Source organism: Antedon mediterranea, chromosome 4, assembly GCF_964355755.1.
Source record: "Antedon mediterranea chromosome 4, ecAntMedi1.1, whole genome shotgun sequence".
Classification (NCBI taxonomy): domain Eukaryota; kingdom Metazoa; phylum Echinodermata; class Crinoidea; order Comatulida; family Antedonidae; genus Antedon; species Antedon mediterranea.
Genome location: NC_092673.1, coordinates 19,667,740 through 19,687,512, shown reverse-complemented (window position 1 = coordinate 19,687,512; position 19,773 = coordinate 19,667,740). Strand labels below are relative to the sequence as shown.

The 19,773-nt window shown below is 30.0% G+C and overlaps 2 protein-coding genes across 2 annotated transcripts; both read right to left on the bottom strand.

Moving 5' to 3' along the window:
- Positions 1-52: 52 nt before the first annotated feature.
- On the bottom strand, positions 53-13,345 carry LOC140046816 (uncharacterized). The gene is made up of 10 exons (XM_072091536.1): positions 13,232-13,345; positions 12,719-12,913; positions 11,835-12,029; positions 11,336-11,641; positions 11,100-11,171; positions 10,199-10,412; positions 6,233-6,277; positions 5,285-5,821; positions 4,948-5,005; positions 53-4,281 (listed from the first exon to the last, which is right to left on the bottom strand). Exons 1-9 carry the CDS (start codon positions 13,340-13,342, stop codon positions 4,986-4,988), a joined length of 1,695 nt encoding a protein of 564 aa, XP_071947637.1. The 5' UTR covers positions 13,343-13,345; the 3' UTR covers positions 53-4,281; positions 4,948-4,985.
- A 237-nt stretch (positions 13,346-13,582) lies between these two features.
- LOC140047668 (uncharacterized) lies at positions 13,583-18,459 on the bottom strand. The gene is made up of 8 exons (XM_072092705.1): positions 18,319-18,459; positions 17,112-17,259; positions 16,623-16,708; positions 16,217-16,275; positions 15,844-15,928; positions 14,666-14,823; positions 13,955-14,044; positions 13,583-13,828 (listed from the first exon to the last, which is right to left on the bottom strand). The coding sequence occupies exons 2-8, from the start codon at positions 17,177-17,179 to the stop codon at positions 13,583-13,585; spliced, it is 792 nt and encodes a 263-aa protein (XP_071948806.1). The 5' UTR covers positions 17,180-17,259; positions 18,319-18,459.
- Positions 18,460-19,773: the final 1,314 nt, after the last annotated feature.

Here is a 19,773-nt window from a genome sequence, read left to right as displayed (position 1 = left end):
AACACACACTCCTTACAAACACAAAAAAAGCTTTTCATTCATTAGTATTTATTAAAAAATATATGAATATAAACATTAAAACACAGCAGCATAAATACTTAATTGAGTTTTAATTTACAAAATTGAATTAAAAGTGACAAATATCAAAATATAAAACATTTCATTTTCAACAAATAGGTATTAGAAAATTCATTCATATAAAAAATATAATTCAGTTCTGTACAAAAAAATGTATTTATTCAATTCACTATATTTAAACATCGTTCTGCACTTCCGTTTACCTGGTCTCATTTGCATAATATGCACATGTTAGTTATTTATTAATATAAATATGTTCAAAATTACAAAAGCAAAACCAGAACAAACACATATATGTTTGTCATGTTTTGTTTTGTAATTTTGCAAACTTAGAAAAGAAAGAACAAAATATTAATGTGAATTGACTTATTATATTATTGTTAGGCCTATTAAGTACAGTAGGCCAAACTTTAACCAAGAGAGAACAAAATATTAATGTGAATTGACTTATTATATTTATTGTTAGGCCTATTAAGTACAGTAGGCCAAACTTTAACCAAGAGAGAACAAAATATTAATGTGAATTGACTTATTATATTTATTGTTAGGCCTATTAAGTACGGTAGGCCACACTTTAACCAAAATGCAGCATGAAGGATGACAACATTGATATCGCAAAATATGAATTAAAAAGGGTGACAGTTAACACAGACTGACAATTGCACATCATTAATATAATAACATCATTATCAATTTGGTCATTTTTTGTAAAAATCCCTGTACTATAAATACAGTGATTCCTAAGGCTTTTAGATTTATCCACAACAAATTGTGTTGTCAAAATCCCTGTACTATAAATACAGTGATTCCTACCTGAGCTTTTAGATTTATCCACAACAAATTGTGTTGTTAAAATCCCTGTACTATAAATACAGGGATTCCTACAGCTTTTAGATTTATCCACAACAAATTGTGTTGTCAAAATCCCTGTACTATAAATACAGTGATTCCTACAGCTTTTGGATTTATCCACAACAAATTGTGTTGTTAAAATCCCTGTACTATAAATACAGGGATTCCTACAGCTTTTAGATTTATCCACAACAAAGTGTGTTGTTAAAATCCCTGTACCATAAATACAGTGATTCCTACAGCTTTTAGAATTATCCACAACAAATTGGGTTGTTAAAATCCCTGTACTATAAATACAGTGATTCCTACAGCTTTTAGATTTATCCACAACAAATTGTGTTGTTAAAATCCCTGTACTATAAATACAGGGATTCCTACAGCTTTTAGATTTATCCACAACAAATTGTGTTGTTAAAATCCCTGTACTATAAATACAGGGATTCCTACAGCTTTTAGATTTATCCACAACAAATTGTGTTGTTAAAATCCCTGTACTATAAATACAGTGATTCCTACAGCTTTTAGATTTATCCACAACAAATTGTGTTGTTAAAATCCCTGTACTATAAATACAGGGATTCCTACAGCTTTTAGATTTATCCACAACAAATTGTGTTGTTAAAATCCCTGTACTATAAATACAGTGATTCCTACAGCTTTTAGATTTATCCACAATAAATTGTGTTGTTAAAATCCCTGTACTATAAATACAGGGATTCCTACAGCTTTTAGATTTATCCACAACAAATTGTGTTGTCAAAATCCCTGTACTATAAATACAGTGATTCCTACAGCTTTTGGATTTATCCACAACAAATTGTGTTGTTAAAATCCAGTGTACTATAAATACAGGGATTCCTACAGCTTTTAGATTTATCCACAACAAAGTGTGTTGTTAAAATCCCTGTACCATAAATACAGGGATTCCTACAGCTTTTAGATTTATCCACAACAAAGTGTGTTGTTAAAATCCCTGTACCATAAATACAGTGATTCCTACAGCTTTTAGATTTATCCACAACAAATTGTGTTGTTAAAATCCCTGTACTATAAATACAGTGATGATTCCTACAGCTTTTAGATTTATCCACAACAAATTGTGTTGTTAAAATCCCTGTACTATAAATACAGGGATTCCTACAGCTTTTAGATTTATCCACAACAAATTGTGTTGTTAAAATCCCTGTACTATAAATACAGTGATGATTCCTACAGCTTTTAGATTTATCCACAACAAATTGTGTTGTTAAAATCCCTGTACTATAAATACAGGGATTCCTACAGCTTTTAGATTTATCCACAACAAATTGTGTTGTTAAAATCCCTGTACTATAAATACAGTGATTCCACAGCTTTTAGATTTATCCACAACAAATTGTGTTGTTAAAATCCCTGTACCATAAATACAGTGATTCCTACAGCTTTTAGATTTATCCACAACAAATTGTGTTGTTAAAATCCCTGTACTATAAATACAGGGATTCCTACAGCTTTTAGATTTATCCACAACAAATTGTGTTGTTAAAATCCCTGTACTATAAATACAGTGATTCCACAGCTTTTAGATTTATCCACCACAAATTGTGTTGTTAAAATCCCTGTACCATAAATACAGTGATTCCTACAGCTTTTAGATTTATCCACAACAAATTGTGTTGTTAAAATCCCTGTACTATAAATACAGGGATTCCTACAGCTTTTAGATTTATCCACAACAAATTGTGTTGTTAAAATCCCTGTACTATAAATACAGTGATTCCTACAGCTTTTGGATTTATCCACAACAAATTGTGTTGTTAAAATCCCTGTACCATAAATACAGTGATTCCTACAGCTTTTAGATTTATCCACAACAAATTGTGTTGTTAAAATCCCTGTACTATAAATACAGGGATTCCTACAGCTTTTAGATTTATCCACAACAAATTGTGTTGTTAAAATCCCTGTACTATAAATACAGTGATTCCTACAGCTTTTAGATTTATCCACAACAAATTGTGTTGTTGAGTGGAAAATATGATTGTCTTGGTCACAATAAATTTAGATTGTCATGGTCTAATTATTACATGATTTCTTGATTTAAATACAATTTAGGATCATTAATCATAACTACCATAGTTATTAATACAAACAAATAGCAACATTATTATCATCAGTATCATTATATCAAACACCTAATTGCTGCCCTCATATCCTGTCGCGTCCCCTTATTAATTTGAATTTTTTTTTAATTTATCAAATTATTACTTTACTTTAAGATGTTTATAGCTGCAATATACATTTTGAAAAAAAATTGAGATTGTAGGGGCATCTCTAATTGTATCAATATTTGAAAAAACCCACTTTTTGTTCCCATATCCTACCAATCAAAAGGTGTATGCTAATTATGTAACTTTAGATATCTAAACTGTAATCATATAAACATCCATTTTCAAATAGTAAGAGCAATTGGTTTTCAATGTGAAATGACATATAAATGAGTAGACAATTGACAACTGAGTTACAGCTTCAATATGTTGACAACTGTCTACTACAGCATTGAGTAGACAATTGACAACTGAGTTACAGCTTCAATATGTTGACAACTGTCTACTACAGCATTGAGTACACAACTGACAACTGAGTTACAGCTTCAATATGTTGACAACTGTCTACTACAGCATTGAGTACACAATTGACAACTGAGTTACAGCTTCAATATGTTGACAACTGTCTACTACAGCATTGAGTACACAATTGACAACTGAGTTACAGCTTCCATATGTTGACAACTGTCTACTACAACATTGAGTACACAATTGACAACTGAGTTACAGCTTCCATATGTTGACAACTGTCTACTACAGCATTGAGTACACAATTGACAACTGAGTTACAGCTTCAATATGATGACAACTGTCTACTACAGCATTGAGTACACAATTGACAACTGAGTTACAGCTTCAATATGATGACAACTGTCTACTACAGCATTGAGTACACAATTGACAACTGAGTTACAGCTTCAATATGTTGACAACTGTCTACTACAACATTGAGTACACAATTGACAACTGAGTTACAGCTTCAATATGTTGAAAACTCATTTATTATTCCACTCTCGTTTATGGCATTGAGGTCTGGGGTAGCACATATTCTTCTTACTTAAATCAATTACTAAAAAAATGTATGTTTGTCATTTGATTTTGCCTGTAATCTCAACCTAGAGACTCTAATATAAATGCACAAAGAAATATAAAAACAGTTAAAATGGTCTTATCTCTAAATAACATTTGTATGAATAGAATGTCCATGTTTATTGCATCATTGGGCTAAGTCTGTGACTTAAGTATTCATCTTCCTCTGAGAGATCTATACAAATGAAAAACAGTATCAATCAATTTAGTATAACAGTTATCATAATTATTGTGGAAATTGTAATTGTTGTTTTAAGATTATGAATAATAAATATAAATTCATAAAACACCACAATATTTCCCACTATAATAAATTCAGTGGATTAGCATCATAATCATTGTTGAAATCATAATCATTATTTGAATATGATTACAGTATAATTCATGAAACGCCAGAATAATTTCCAATTTTATTTAATAAATTCAGTAGATAGCATTCTTATCATAATTAAAATTTTAAGATTTATGAATAAAAATTCATGAAAAACCACAAAATCATTTCCAATTTTAAGTAATAAATTCAGCATTGTTATAATTATTGTTTAATAATCATAATCATTGTTTGAATATGGTTATAATATAATAATTATAATTCAATGATTTTCTATCTATAATCAGCTTTAAGAAACAACTACAGTACAACAAAGCTACTCACTCTTATTATTTTATTCCTATATTAATAATCAACATTGTAATTACATTCTTTGTGTTGTATAAATCATACCTTTCATAGTATTCCTCATAACTTCTATGTCATTATCATCATGTCAATAATCATACTAAAATCGTGTAATGTTTATGTTTATCTCCCAATCCTGCATAATATTTATGAATAATTTACCTTCACTTTGTTCACATTGGTGACTTGATGATGCCGTCTCACTTCTTCTCACTATCACCTACAAATAATCATTTAATGCAAATAATCAACTTTAATGAATAAAATTAAACTATTTCATTTCATGTATTCATGCAAAAAGAAAATAAAAAATATCACTAAAAATATAGAAAAAAATATATTAAAAGATGAAAAGATCCATCAACAAAAAGCTAAAAGATTGTACGTGGTTGATGACCTAAAAAAAAAAATTTAATCAGATTACAAATACTTAAACTGTTTATAAATGAAAGATTAATATTACAAATAACTTAATACAATACAAAGTAGAAATGCATACCAAGTAGTGTGTTACTTGCTGTTGTGCTAAGACGATCTGCAAACCAATTTATTTTTTCTGGATCATCAGATAATTCTCCATCAATTTCAAGCCTGAGAACTGCATCCCATACATTTGATAAGTTATATTTTGTCAATTCATAGTAAGCAGTAACATTACGTAATGCATCTGGGTCAACTTGATTCAGGGCCTTGAACAGTCGCTTTCTGTAAGGTGACAACTTAGCTTTACCAGTATGTCTATTCAGAATGTTGTTTCTCATATACTCTGATACAAGATCTTTGGCCTGTTGGATTTCAGATGTATTTGTAATCTCTAACAGCAAGTTAACATTAGTTGATGAGATGAAACCTTTGTCTTCAAGTGCATTGAGTAAGTTATGTCCATTGAAATCTTTATTTGTAAGGTCCCCGACATTCAATTGATCAAATAGTAGGAACCTTATCCAATGATATCTTTCACCATCAAAGCACCTACTGAGACCAGCTTTTAGGTCTCTGAAATTGTTCAAAGATTCAGAATATGCCATTGTGTTTCCTGCAAATAAAATTACAGAAAATTACTGAAATACTGAAATGTATATTATCATAATAAAATAACAATAGAAATACTTCTTAAAGATCAGCAAATATTAGTATAATTAAAAACCGATATATATGTATAAAATATTTAAAAAAAATTTAAATATAGAACACACCCATTATTGCACAAAATCTTAAGTTTAAAAATTTAAAATTTGTAAAAATTTGGCCTTTGTTAAAAATCCTCAATTCAGCTTTTTTGGCTGCTATGGATTTTTATTTGTCTTGCATGTTTTATGTTTAAGGATTAAACTAAAGATACCAAGAGATATATATCATTATTGTTTCCCCCCAATTCTGATCAAAACCAGTTTTTATTTTCTCTCTCCACTCTACTTATTTTCCAACATATATTTCGATCCATTACCTTGATCTGTTTCTCTTCCTTTTCTTTCTTTTGGCCCACTTTTGTCTGGAAAAAAAAAATTACAACTGAACCTCCTACAGTATAAGTGGACACCATTGAAAAGTATCTGATTTTAGAGGAGTCCACTTATCACAGATTCAGCTGGTGTCTGTTATTATAGTCAGTGTCCAGTTGTTTGCATTATATATAAATGACCTACCAAAGTATGTGTCTAGTCATATAAAGCTATTTGCTGATGATACAAAGATCTACTCAGTAGTTAACAACAGAAATGATGGACAATTATTGCAAGAACTTTAAACAATGCACTGCAGTGGAGTAAAGAATGGATGTTGGCTTTTAATAAAAGCAAATGCATGGTGATGCACTTCGAACATTCAAATGTTCATTTTAAATACCAAATAGATGAAGTTGAACTGGAAACAGTTGAGAAAATAAAGGACCTAGGAGTACTAATTACTAATGACTGTAAACCAAGCCAACACTGTGCCAAAGTGTCTCAGCGGGCCGTGAACTGTTTAAGAAGCATCAGAAGGACTTTCGTATATATGGATAAGGATTGTTTTAACGTCATCTACAAGCATTATGTACGCCCACATCTCGAATTTTGTGTTCAAGTATGGAATCCGTATCTTCAAAATGAGTACAACGTCGTGCGACTAAATTAGTTCCATGTATCCGTTCATATTCATATGAAGATCGTTTAAAGCTTCTTGGCCTAACAACCTTGTATGACAGAAGAATTCGAGGTGACCTGATTGAAGCATATAAAATTGTTAAAGATTTCGAGGGTGTAGCCAAGGATGACTTCTTCCAAATGAGAAGTAACATTAGCAGAATTACTCGAGGGCATCACCTGAGATTTTTCAAGCCTACTTTCCATAAAGGATTGAACTGTAGAAGACATACCTTCTCGCAACGCGTAATAAACCATTGGAACAGTTTACCAGCCGACGTTGTCAATTCTGAGACCACTAACGCCTTCAAGAATCGCATCGACACAATGTAGTTGATATGGGGTTAAAAAGGCACATCGCCTAAACTTTCCCATTATAACTAAACTAAACTATGACGGATTCAGCTAATAGTGCCAATTGAGTGTCCCTTTCTGTTATAGGAGGTGTCCACTTTACAAGATATCACAGCTAATAGCAACAAGTTGTAACAATGTATAGATTATCAAATAATGATTCTGATAGTACTACTACTGGTAAGAGGAATGAAGATATCACAGCTAATTGCAGCATGTTGTAACAATGTATAGATTATCAATAATGATTCTGATAGTACTACTACTGGTAAGAGGAATGAAGATATCTACGAAAGCCCATTAATGCCATTTTAAGTATATGTTTTTCGAACGTAATCCGTTATAACGAATTAGTAATTCGTTTGAACGGATTAATAATCTGTTCAAACGAATTAGTAATCCGTTCAAACGAATTGCAACATATACAACAAGTGCCATTCAAAGTATATGTTGTAATTCGTTTGAACGGATTACTAATCCGTTCAAACAAATCATAATTTGTTTAAACGGATTACTAATTTGTTCAAACGGATTACTAATCCGTTCAAACGAATTACTAATTTGTTTAAACGGATTACTAATTCGTTCAAACGAATTACTAATTTGTTTAAACGGATTAGTAATTTGTTTAAACGAATTACTAATTCGTTCAAACGAATTAGTAATCCGTTTAAACGAATTAGTAATTTGTTTAAACAAATTAATAATTTGTTTAAACGGATTATTAATCTGTTTGAACAAATTAGTAATTCGTTTGAACGAATTAGTAATCCGTTTAAACAAATTATTAATTTGTTTAAACAAATTAATAATTTGTTCAAACGGATTACTAATTCGTTAGAACGAATTAGTAATTCGTTTGAACAAATTAGTAATCCGTTTAAACAAATTACTAATCCGTTTGAACGGATTCCTAATTCGTTTTAACAGATTATTAATCTGTTTAAACAAATTAGTAATTCGTTTGAACAGATTAGTAATCCGTTCAAACGAATTACAACATATTCTTTAAATGGCACTTGTTGTATATGTTGCAATTGGTTTGAACGGATTACTAATTCGTTTGAACAGATTACTAATCCGTTCAAACGAATTACTAATTTGTTTAAACAGATTAATAATCTGTTCAAACGAATTAGGAATCCGTCCAAACGGATTAGTAATTCGTTTAAACGGATTACTAATCTGTTTAAACGAATTACTAATTCGTTTAAACGAATTAGTAATCCGTTTAAACAAATTATTAATTTGTTTAAACAAATTACTAATTTGTTTAAACAGATTACTAATTCGTTCAAACGAATTACTAATTCGTTCAAACAGATTAGTAATCCGTTTAAACAAATTATTAATTTGTTTAAACAAATTATTAATTTGTTTAAACGGATTACTAATTCGTTTGAACGAATTAGTAATCCGTTTAAACAAATTATTAATTCGTTTAAACAAATTAGTAATCCGTTTAAACAAATTAGTAATTCGTTTGAACGAATTAATAATTCGTTTGAACAAATTAGTAATCCGTTTAAACAAATTAGTAATTCGTTTGAACGGATTAGTAATCCGTTTAAACGAATTACAACATATACTTTAAATGGCACTTGTTGTATATGTTGCAATTCGTTTGAACGGATTACTAATTCGTTTGAACAGATTATTAATCCGTTCAAACGAATTACTAATTCGTTAGAACGGATTACGTTCGAAAAACATATACTTAAAATGGCATTAATGGGCTTTCGTAGATATCACAGCTAATAGCAGCATGTTGTAACAATGTATAGATTATCAATAATGATTCCGATAGTACTACTACTGGTAAGAGGAATGAAGATATCACAGCTAATAGCAGCATGTTGTAACAATGTATAGATTATCAATAATGATTCTGATAGTACTGCTACTGGTAAGAGGAATGAAGATATCACAGCTAATAGCAGCATGTTGTAACAATGTATAGATTATCAATAATGATTCTGATAGTACTACTACTGGTAAGAGGAATGAAGATATCACAGCTAATAGCAGCATGTTGTAACAATGTATAGATTATCAATAATGATTCTGCTAGTACTACTACTGGTAAGAGGAATGAAGATATCACAGCTAATAGCAGCATGTTGTAACAATGTATAGATTATCAATAATGATTCTGATAGTACTACTACTGGTAAGAGGAATGAAGATATCACAACTAATAGCAGCATGTTGTAACAATGTATAGATTATCAATAATGATTCTGATAGTACTACTACTGGTAAGAGGAATGAAGATATCACAACTAATAGCAGCATGTTGTAACAATGTATAGATTATCAATAATGATTCTGATAGTACTACTACTGGTAAGAGGAATGAAGATATCACAGCTAATAGCAGCATGTTGTAACAATGTATAGATTATCAATAATGATTCTGATAGTACTACTACTGGTAAGAGGAATGAAGATATCACAGCTAATAGCAGCATGTTGTAACAATGTATAGATTATCAATAATGATTCTGATAGTACTACTACTGGTAAGAGGAATGAAGATATCAAAGCTAATAGCAGCATGTTGTAACAATGTATAGATTATTAATAATGATTATGATAGTACTACTACTGGTAAGATGAATGAAGATATCACAGCTAATAGCAGCATGTTGTAACAATGTATAGATTATCAATAATGATTGTTGTACTACTACTGGAAGAGTATTATCAAATATGTCTATTTTCAAATAAGGTACAGTATCCTCTTTTTCTATTCTATAATTATTTAAACATGTCACTTTTTTGCAGAAATAGGTCACAAATTGTTTATAGAACAGAAATAGCCTTTTTTTTTTCAGTTTCCTGTGCTCTAGGGATGAGTGAGAGTCCTTCATGAAGAAAGTAGTGTATTAATGAAAATGTACTTAATAAAAATAAATAAATTTAATGACTCTTACCTCCAAACAGCCGCTTGTAACATGTGACATCCATCGTAACAGACTTGCCAGTTTCTGTGCATGTAAACTTCCTGCATTGGAAATCTTTAAGAATTTGAAAATGCTTTTTGTCTAATTGATCACTACACCGACAAGGAATGCATCTCTTGAATGGAATCCCTCTTCTACCACCATCTTTAGATTGCTCGAATGACTTCTCAACTGTTGACAAAACCTAAAGATATAAATTTAATGTTGATTTGAATTTAATTGAATTTAACACATATCATATCAACAAATATGAAAGCATCAATGATGCAGTAGCTTACAAAGCTAGACATTTTATGTAATGTGAGGCAGGCAATGTTTTCAGATTTATGGTGTAAATCTGAAAACTTGATTGGGAATAAATCTTTTAATAGGCAGATACATATTAAAATTACTTACTAATTCAATTACAAAAATAAAAGAGAACATGGATGTAATTTGTTTACGCTGTTTACGGTTCTACTCCGTGTCCAAAGTTGGATCATCGCCTTTTTAAATGATCTAGCTTCCCGGGCCTAACATTCGTCACTGATTTACGATGGATAAATTTAATAAAAAATAGGTGTGTTATAAAATAAATAATGAATGTTTTGCATTCGTTGAATGGAGAGAATATGTTATTCATTGACTGCTCTATTTTCGGCTCTGCTTTGTTAAAAATAGTGCAGTCAATCTTTCAACTCATAAAATATTCTTACCATCCATCTCATAAACATTCATTATTATACTATACAATGCAATGTTGGAAAGTAATTTGTAATTGGTTTTTAAAATACATTGTATATATGCAGACATTTTCAGACATCAAGCAAACCTGACATTTTCATAAACTACCTCCAAATAGATAGATAACGTAACTGGTATAGATACATACCAATTTACATGCTTCAGCTGAAGGCTCCTCATTACTCGTTTCATCAAAAGAATCTGTTCTTTTAATAGCCATCTAGAAAGTAAAAATAGATGTAATGTTTTGTTATCAGAATTTAGTTTTAGTTTTATATGCATTTAAAGTAGATTCTGACATGACAGATTAGGGAAAGACTAAGAAACAATATTTAACTTTCATAATTTAGTGATATTTATTGAACATTAGAGATTATATATTACCTTTAACAAGAACTTTCGCTCATCATTCTTAGTAATAAATTTGTCAAGAGACAAAGTCACATGATGATTTTCGTCGAGGTAAAGTTCTGCATAATTACATGCGAGTATTGGGTTAACTCCTTCCTTTTGAAATTTGTTAAGGAATTCAATAATTAAATACGGAAACAACACGTCTGGCAGATATCCCTCAAAGTCATAATAGATAGGCCTGCTGATAGATTGTGAATCATCAGGTAATTGTCTCACTTTACTTGTCTTGATAGCAAGTCGCAGTGGCACAAAAAAGGATCGTTTTCCAACTGATTTCTGAAATTGTTAATTTGTAACAATGCCATTTAAACTATTTTAAGCAAACTAAAGATACTCTGTCATGTAGACATTTTCATTAGAAAGTTTATTCAAACTTTGTCTGAACATTAAACATCCAAACTATTAAAATAATACTTTTTATCCCAAATCTTACATGCATAAAATGAAAGATTAAAGAAACAAAACCTACTGTAGATGTACTTGCCACATCTTGGCTGCTGGTTGTCTCCCTCTCACAAATGAAACCTAATTGAATCATCAGTGCTACAAGGAACTCAAAATTCTTTCCGTTGTCAACTTTACTATCTTTCCATAATTTTCGCAACAAGTCTTCTTCCAGTATGCCTTTGTCCAGCTTATCAAAAGATTCTCTAAATTTAGCGGTCTAAAAAGAAACCAACTATCAACCATGCATCGTATTTTGTGAGGATGACGGAAATAGCATTTAGAATATAGATGAACCATGTGTTGGTATTTGGTATAATACAGTATTGTGGTTTAACCCTTTCACTGTGCGTAACAATGAGAGACAGGTGATTTTTAATAAATTGCAAAAACCTACTAAATGAGATAATTTTGTAAATATTTTTGTGGTGGGTAAAAAAATGGTAATTTGCATACTAATGACATCATTACAGAAGACGATATTAAAAAATATAGAGGTCACATGTAGTGCAGGAAAATAGTTTAATACCGGCATACCCGGTAATGATGGTTATATGCAGTTGGACGACATGTTTATACCCGGTAATACCGGGTACACGCAGTAAAAGGGTTAAACTGTGAAATGACTCCAAGTTAGTTTGCTATTCACTTTTATAGTTCTTCAATTATAATAGATTGAAAGCAGAATATTAAAAGTGAACTAATTAAAACTTGTAAAAAAATTACAGTAAATTACAAATGATGCCTTACGGCATACATTTATTTTATCTATAGAAAATGTTAAGCATCTCTATCAAATATTATCAATGACAAATTCTTTGCTAAGGAATAATAAATTACACAGAACAGGAGTAATTATACTACTGTAACACGTTTTTACAATGCAAGACATTACATGAGTCTACTTACGGGATATTTTGGGGGAACCACAGTTACAAATTTGGTGACAATTTCAACCAGCCTCATCGGATCTAGCACGACTTTATCTCTTAATAATTTGTTGTCAGGCATGTAAACAATTTCACCAAGATCGTACAAGAAGTTAAGCAGGACTGATTTGTTTTTTTCTTCAACAATACCATTCTTACTTGTCAGAATTTTGATCTAAAAGAAATAATAATTAGTATTATGCAGAATTAAATAAAAAATGTGGGTATTACATGAAAAAATAGTTTGAAATATTCAATTTCAATGGCTAATTACCTCAGTATTTTCAAACACATAATTTATAAATAAAACAATGGCAGCAAATATCTGAGATGAAAATTTGATTTTGAATATTGTAATCTAATTGGCTAGGCTATGGACATTTTTTAATTAAAGGGTACTTATATTTAGAAACGTTAATTTTTTTTTTAGATACTTGATAGATACTTGCAACTTAATATTTCGAAAAATATAAACAAAACAAATACCATTTACCTCTTTTAAAGGACACAAAGAAAAGGAGGGCTGTTTTTGTCCTCTTAGATCATGTAGATCACATCGAAAACGCATCCACTTTAAAGGAAAAGGCTGTTCTAAAGCTTTCATAAGTGTATCAGTAACTTGTTTGAAATCACTAAAGCTCTTATCTGTAGTTTCTTGGCTGTTTTCAATGGCAAAATATTTGTAGTAGACATGATTTCCATATGGTTTAGTTTTAAGCACATCTTGAATAATTTTAAACACCTTTTCTGCCTGTTTGTAAATAATTTTTATAACAGTTTACGCCTATATCATAATAAAAATGTGTCAATTTTGTAATTTATTTAAAGTAATATTTAAAAACAGTTATAACTGCAATGTATCTTTGGTTGTGGCTATTTTTAATAATATAGAAACAAAAAAAGTATTAACCTCATCATTTTGTTCTTCTTCAGTCTTACCAAGCTTACCCTTGTGTGTACCCACAATAAGGATAGTTGGTTTGTCAACTTCATTTTCCTCATCTTCTTCCACAATACGACTATGAGAATAAACTGACAGGATGTAAGATAATATGAACTGGAGATTGGTCCAATGATGTTGAAATTTCCTCTGAAAAAGAATTACAGAACAATTAACCACAGTTAAACTTGAAATGCTTAGTTTTTAAAAACTGTTCTTATAAAAGACTTGTTCAATCACAATACCTTACTTCCGCCATGGTCTAGAAATACTTACTCCAGATGAATCAATGAAAGTAGCAAGATCATCCAAGGGTTTACTGAGATCAAACACAACAATATATAGTGCTTGAAGTGTCATGAACATCTGCAAAAATATTTAAATATTGACTGATTAATATTCTTGAAGGCCTTTTGACAACATATGAACAAATATTATTTTTATTTGTATGTGGACCTTAAAGATGTATTGTCCCCCAAAAACATGAAAAATGAAGATTAATTAAATCAGAATTTGAATATTTATTTTGTAGTTTTAATAAAGTTAATCACTTCCATTGAAAAAAAAAAACGAAAAAAATAATTTTTTCACTTATAAATTGACAAAATATAAAAATCCATTGGCTGGTAGCCAATTTGACAATTTTTTGCTTTAAATTACATTTTTTCAGGTATATAAATTTTTTTTTCCGATCCAATTTGTGGTCAAAGTGGATAACTATAATGTTACATTAAAATGGAATATTAAAAAAAAAATTGTTAAGAATTATTTTTTCAGGGGACAATACATATTAATATAATAAAGACTTTCATAAAGGTAAAAGGTAAAGGTATTAATAGTTGTCCTCAAGCTTAACTGAAAAGTGAGCTTGACCACTGACACTGACCAACGGCAGCCAGCAGTGAAGCGCCTACCAGATCAGCATGACGGGAGACCAACTATACCTTGGCCATACAATCATGTTAGTCTGTACAGAAACCTACTTACCCGATGTAGACCATGGTATATTAATTGTCCCCCATGGTCCCAGATGTTGAATGTTTCTTCCAAAGTCTCCTCATTATTTTCCTCAACTTTCTTGATTACATCCTTATCTAATTGTTGATCTGTATCAAATGGAACAGCTTGAGTAGCTGTATCAGTACCTGTAGTGGAAACAAATTTTTTGGTCATTCCACAAACAGCGTAACAAGCATAATTTTATTTCAAAAATTTTAATTCATCATATTTAATCAGTCAGTTAAAAAGTTACTATGAGTATAGTTGTCTTCATTATCATCATATGAGCTTTCGCACCGGGACGGTAAGCGAAAGGGGATGGTAGATATAAAAGGATACTTTAATATGTACAAACTATTAATCTGCACATTTGTATAAGCCAAGTATATATTTATGTATATTATATAGTAGGTGTAGACTGTGAATTCACTTTGATTCTTCTAGATTCATACAAACAAATAAGCATCTTTGTAAGCCCCTTTTAAGGTTTTAATTAGGTGTTTTAGTTCATCTTTGTTTAACTTTGCTAACTAAGAAACATGCCCATCAAGCCTCCATGTACAGCGTCTTTGGACTGTCTAGGAGTGGGATGGCCGCCGCCATGTTTTCTCTAAATTACCGTCACCATAATTGTTACACAGATAGGTTGCCTCTAAGTTATAAATCTGATAACATAATTTTATACTTCTTTAGTTACATTAAATTGGAAAATCTAATTAATAATCTTATTATTTTGAATAACTATGAACTTAAAGAAGTATTGTCCCCTTGAAAAAAATAATTGTTTTTTTAATATGCCATTTTAATATCACCTAATAGTTATCCACTTTGACCAAAAAATGGATTGTAAAAAAATGTATTTACCTAAAAAACTGTAATTTTAAAAAAAAAATAGTCAAAATGACAGCCAGTCAATGGGTTTTTGGTTGAATTTAACCATTTATTTTGTTATTTTATAAGTGAAAACATTAATTGTTTCCTTTTTTTTCCCTACAGAAGTGATTGACTACAAAAGAATCTATTCAAAGTCTGAATTTAATAAATTGTTTTTAACATGTTTTTGGGGACAATCTTTAATATGACAGAAATTGCAAACTGATAATTGCAACTTATTTATGTAAAAAAAAATGTAAGCATAATTAGAATTGAAATGGAAAGTTACATACCATCATTGTTGTCATCATTGTTGTCATCAGTTTTGCTATCATCATTGTTTTCATCATTATCATCTATAGGTGGTCTCATGTCAATCTGACACATAAAACAAAAACAATAAATGGATATAAAAAAGAAATAAATGTTTATTCAAAGTTAAATACAGTATTGTTTACAATTTAATATAAGAGAAAACTAATATTATTTACTCTCAAAAGCAAAACCAAATTAATTTTTAGAGTAAATTTTAAAAGCATTGAAGCAAAAAAAATGAAATAGCTGCTCATAATGCCTCATTGATTCATTTAGAAAGAAAGCCTAAGTGACTGGTTTGCAATAGTCCTGTAGGTGCTACTTTATTCATTATTACTGACATACGCGTACAGTTTCCTTTGCTCTCAATTTGTCAGTGACCATTTTTGTATACTGTTTTGAAGGATCACCTGTAGAGAAAGAGAAAGTGTGTAAATATTATTTCAGTACATACGTTCATATGTGACTATACTTTGGATATTTTACTACTGTCGAAGTAAAATTACAATTACAGTACATCATCAAAGAATGTAACATACAGTACAGTAACTTGTGCGTTATAAAGGAATCATAGAGTAACAATTGTAATGTATGTGAAAATATGACACCATACTACAGTTGTATGCATTGATTTCAATTCTATGTCTCCATTTCATTGTGAACTTGTCTGTGTCTATGATAATAATTATTATTGATAATATTGTTACATAACGTATGATGGTGGGAAGAGTAATATGCTAAATGTATTCATGTTTACCACTATCAGCTTTAGCCTCTGTCCATGTTGTGCTTGCTGTTCTTATCACCGCTATGCCATCTGTAACTACATGCTTTTCCTCAAATCTGACAAAAATATTTGAAACCAACTATGAACTTCAGTCATTTTAAGTACAGGTACTGTAAAACATGCACTTTTCTCCTTTTACTTCAAAACCATTTTAATATATTCATTAATTATACATTTAGGAAGTCAAGTTATCCGACCATTCGTATGATCTTTTTTTTAAATACAAGCCTAAAAGTAAATTCTATAATCAATAGAAAATTTGATGGTATTATGATTATTGTAGAAACCGATTTATATATTTATAGACGTTTTTATTCAACTATTGTTATCTATCACTGCAATATTTAAAAAGTGGTAGTTTATCAAAAACAAATCAATAAAGTTGGCTGGCTTGTAATTCTTAGTTGACTCACAAATATTTTGTAATGTTCATTTCACTGTCCTACTACTACTACTTACTCTTTTCCAAGACATGCATTGATGAGGCATGTTTTACCCACTCCTTCTTGCCCAATCACTTTAAGCATTCCAAGATTGACTGGAACGGATCCATCTTTCAAGGCTTCATTGTATGCTTTCTGAAAATCTAATTCACGTGCAGCAATATCTGAAAATTGAATCAAGATTTTAATAGATTTTTTAAACATCTGGAGTAAATAAAGTAAAAAAAAACTAGAATTAGGTTATATGCATTGATTTAAATAAAGATAATTGATTTTTAAAAGATATATTGATTGATTGATTTTCTCAGAATCTTTAAATATTTATAATATAGGATCTTGCTAACGCAATAGCCGGTATCACAATCCGATCAAAGATCCCTCCGCGTATAATGTCATACAACATTGTTACATAGTAATAAAGACATTACTTACTTTTTATCTAGATTTCATTATAAATTATGTGTATAATCTATACACTAACAAATAAAATTGAACAAACAATACGGATATTAAAAAAAATCTTATTTCCTTTCCCAATGTGAGACTCGATCTCGGTACCTTGAATGCCATAGACACGAGCACAGACCACCGAGCCATACACAACTGACTAAAAGTTGTAGAAAGATTCCTCCGTGTATTTACTATGCAGTAACCACTTTGGCGCAGATAGATTATTACATAACGCATTGAATTATAATTTTTTACTATGATGACATCTTTAAAAATGTTAAAAAACGATGCACTGTCAAACTATATACTTTTAACTTTAATATATGAACTTTTATTTTGAAGGAAGAAAGTTAAAGTTTGTTATTTCGGCCTAAGAAAATGTCATAAATTTTTGATTGTCGAAATAAATTTTTTTGAATTTAAAATGCAATTAACGATGACTTTATCAACTTTTGTACTCTTAATTTCATAATAAATCATATATATGATACATACACTTCAAGAATATGAAATAAAAAATATGTGTTTCCGAGCATTCTTGGAAATGGAAACAATCAACTGTTATTATTTATGATAAATAAAATCTCTCCATTTTTTATTTGTTATCAGTTGGACACTTTTTCGCCTTTTTACAGTACCGCTCAGAAATGATTTTTTAAATAACATTAGCATCTAATTCTCTCTTTACTGAAATCCCATTTTAATCACACTTCTGTTAAATTATATATAGATACAATCATAAAACATACAGCAGCTCTTATTCTTAAACTTACCACTCTCTGGTTTTGTTTTCTGTTTGTCACTTGTCTGTTTCTGAAATTGCTCATCAACAGTACTTGATAAATCTAAAAAAATGCACAAAACAAAAATATTACATATTATATATTTTCATAAAAAACACTATATTAAAAGTCATAGCTTTTTTTTTTCAATGGTATAAGGTTATATAAGGCTCTGTGTGATACAAAGCCTTACAAAAACTTCTGGGTGATTGTGTACAAGCAATCATTCATTCTGAATAATAATAATAACAATGTATATTTTTAACTACAATGTATACAGTTAACAACTACAGTTATTAATTTAAATTATGTCCTAAAAAAAATTGTGGAACTCAAACTCATCCAAACATATAGACGTTTGCAACATTTTTTGACAGCGATCCTGAATCTAAATCGTTGAAATTATAGCAATATACGGTTGATTAGCATGGTTTCAATGGGTAAAGTGCAAATAAAGTAATCCTGAAATGAATAACTGGTATGATTCAGAATGAGGCAGTAGGAAATGCGATTAAAAACATCTATTGTAAGTTTTCAATATGCTTTGAACTTTTTGAATGTTTTTATTTATATTCTGTTTTATGACCAGAAATCAATTTTGTTTTTATACCTGTTTGTCAAAACACAATAAAGATAACTCGAGCCCAACCATGGTTTAGGCTGATGTCAAACAATTTTGTCAATATAGACCTGGAATTGCACCTTTAAAGACTTACAATAAGGGCGCTTTTCTGGTCCTACTAAAACACGCTCAGAAAACGTGCCCACTGTCCCCAGTTGTTAGTTCCCCATTATGTGTATACGCTACACTTTTGTAAATATTAATTGTTAAAAAATAAAAAATTTAAACATCAGCCTAGAATGTACAATGTGTCATACTTGCTTGCTTGCATAATTGATTAAAAACTCTAAATGTTTGTATAATATAAATATTTGTAAAACATACACTTTATACACTTGGTAGAGCTTAGTTATACTTTGAAGGGCTTGGTGTTTAGAAGAACACCGCCCCTCCCCCCACAACCAATGTAATGAATATACAGTACAATTAGTTATTAGCAGTACAGCCAAGGACTATTTTAGCCTATTGAAGCAACGGTATATAATATAATATATATTATTATTTAGTTTCCAATTATTAGCGCATGTAAAAATAGGAAACCATTAACGCTCCTATTTGAATGTTCAATTGGAATACAACAAGGGTCACCCCTGCCATTATCTCTATTTAATATATTTATGAATTACTAGCTAAATCAAAATAACGAAAAAATACCATTTGGGGATTGCTTTATAAACCATCTGCTATATGCTGCTGATTTATTACTATTCGCAGACACAGTAAAGGTTTACAAAATTTAATAATTATATTGGAAATATGTTGTGACACATGGGGTCTTAGTGTAAATGTAAACAAATAAAAAATAATGGTATTTAAAAAAGGTG

Excerpts from the sequence above, each read along its gene's own strand:
- LOC140046816 (XM_072091536.1), bottom strand. The coding sequence starts at position 13,342 with ATGAAAGCTTTAGAACAGCCTTTTCCTTTAAAGTGGATGCGTTTTCGA. Across the intron at positions 12,030-12,718 it reads TGGTTCCCCCAAAATATCCC|ACCGCTAAATTTAGAGAATC; the intron begins GTAAGTAGACTC and ends GTTTCTTTTTAG. Across the intron at positions 5,822-6,232 it reads AGGAAGAGAAACAGATCAAG|GAAACACAATGGCATATTCT; the intron begins GTAATGGATCGA and ends TTTTATTTGCAG.
- LOC140047668 (XM_072092705.1), bottom strand. The coding sequence starts at position 17,179 with ATGCTTAAAGTGATTGGGCAAGAAGGAGTGGGTAAAACATGCCTCATC. Across the intron at positions 15,929-16,216 it reads AATTGAGAGCAAAGGAAACT|ATTGACATGAGACCACCTAT; the intron begins GTACGCGTATGT and ends TTTATGTGTCAG. Across the intron at positions 13,829-13,954 it reads CTTTCATTGATTCATCTGGA|AGGAAATTTCAACATCATTG; the intron begins GTAAGTATTTCT and ends ATTCTTTTTCAG.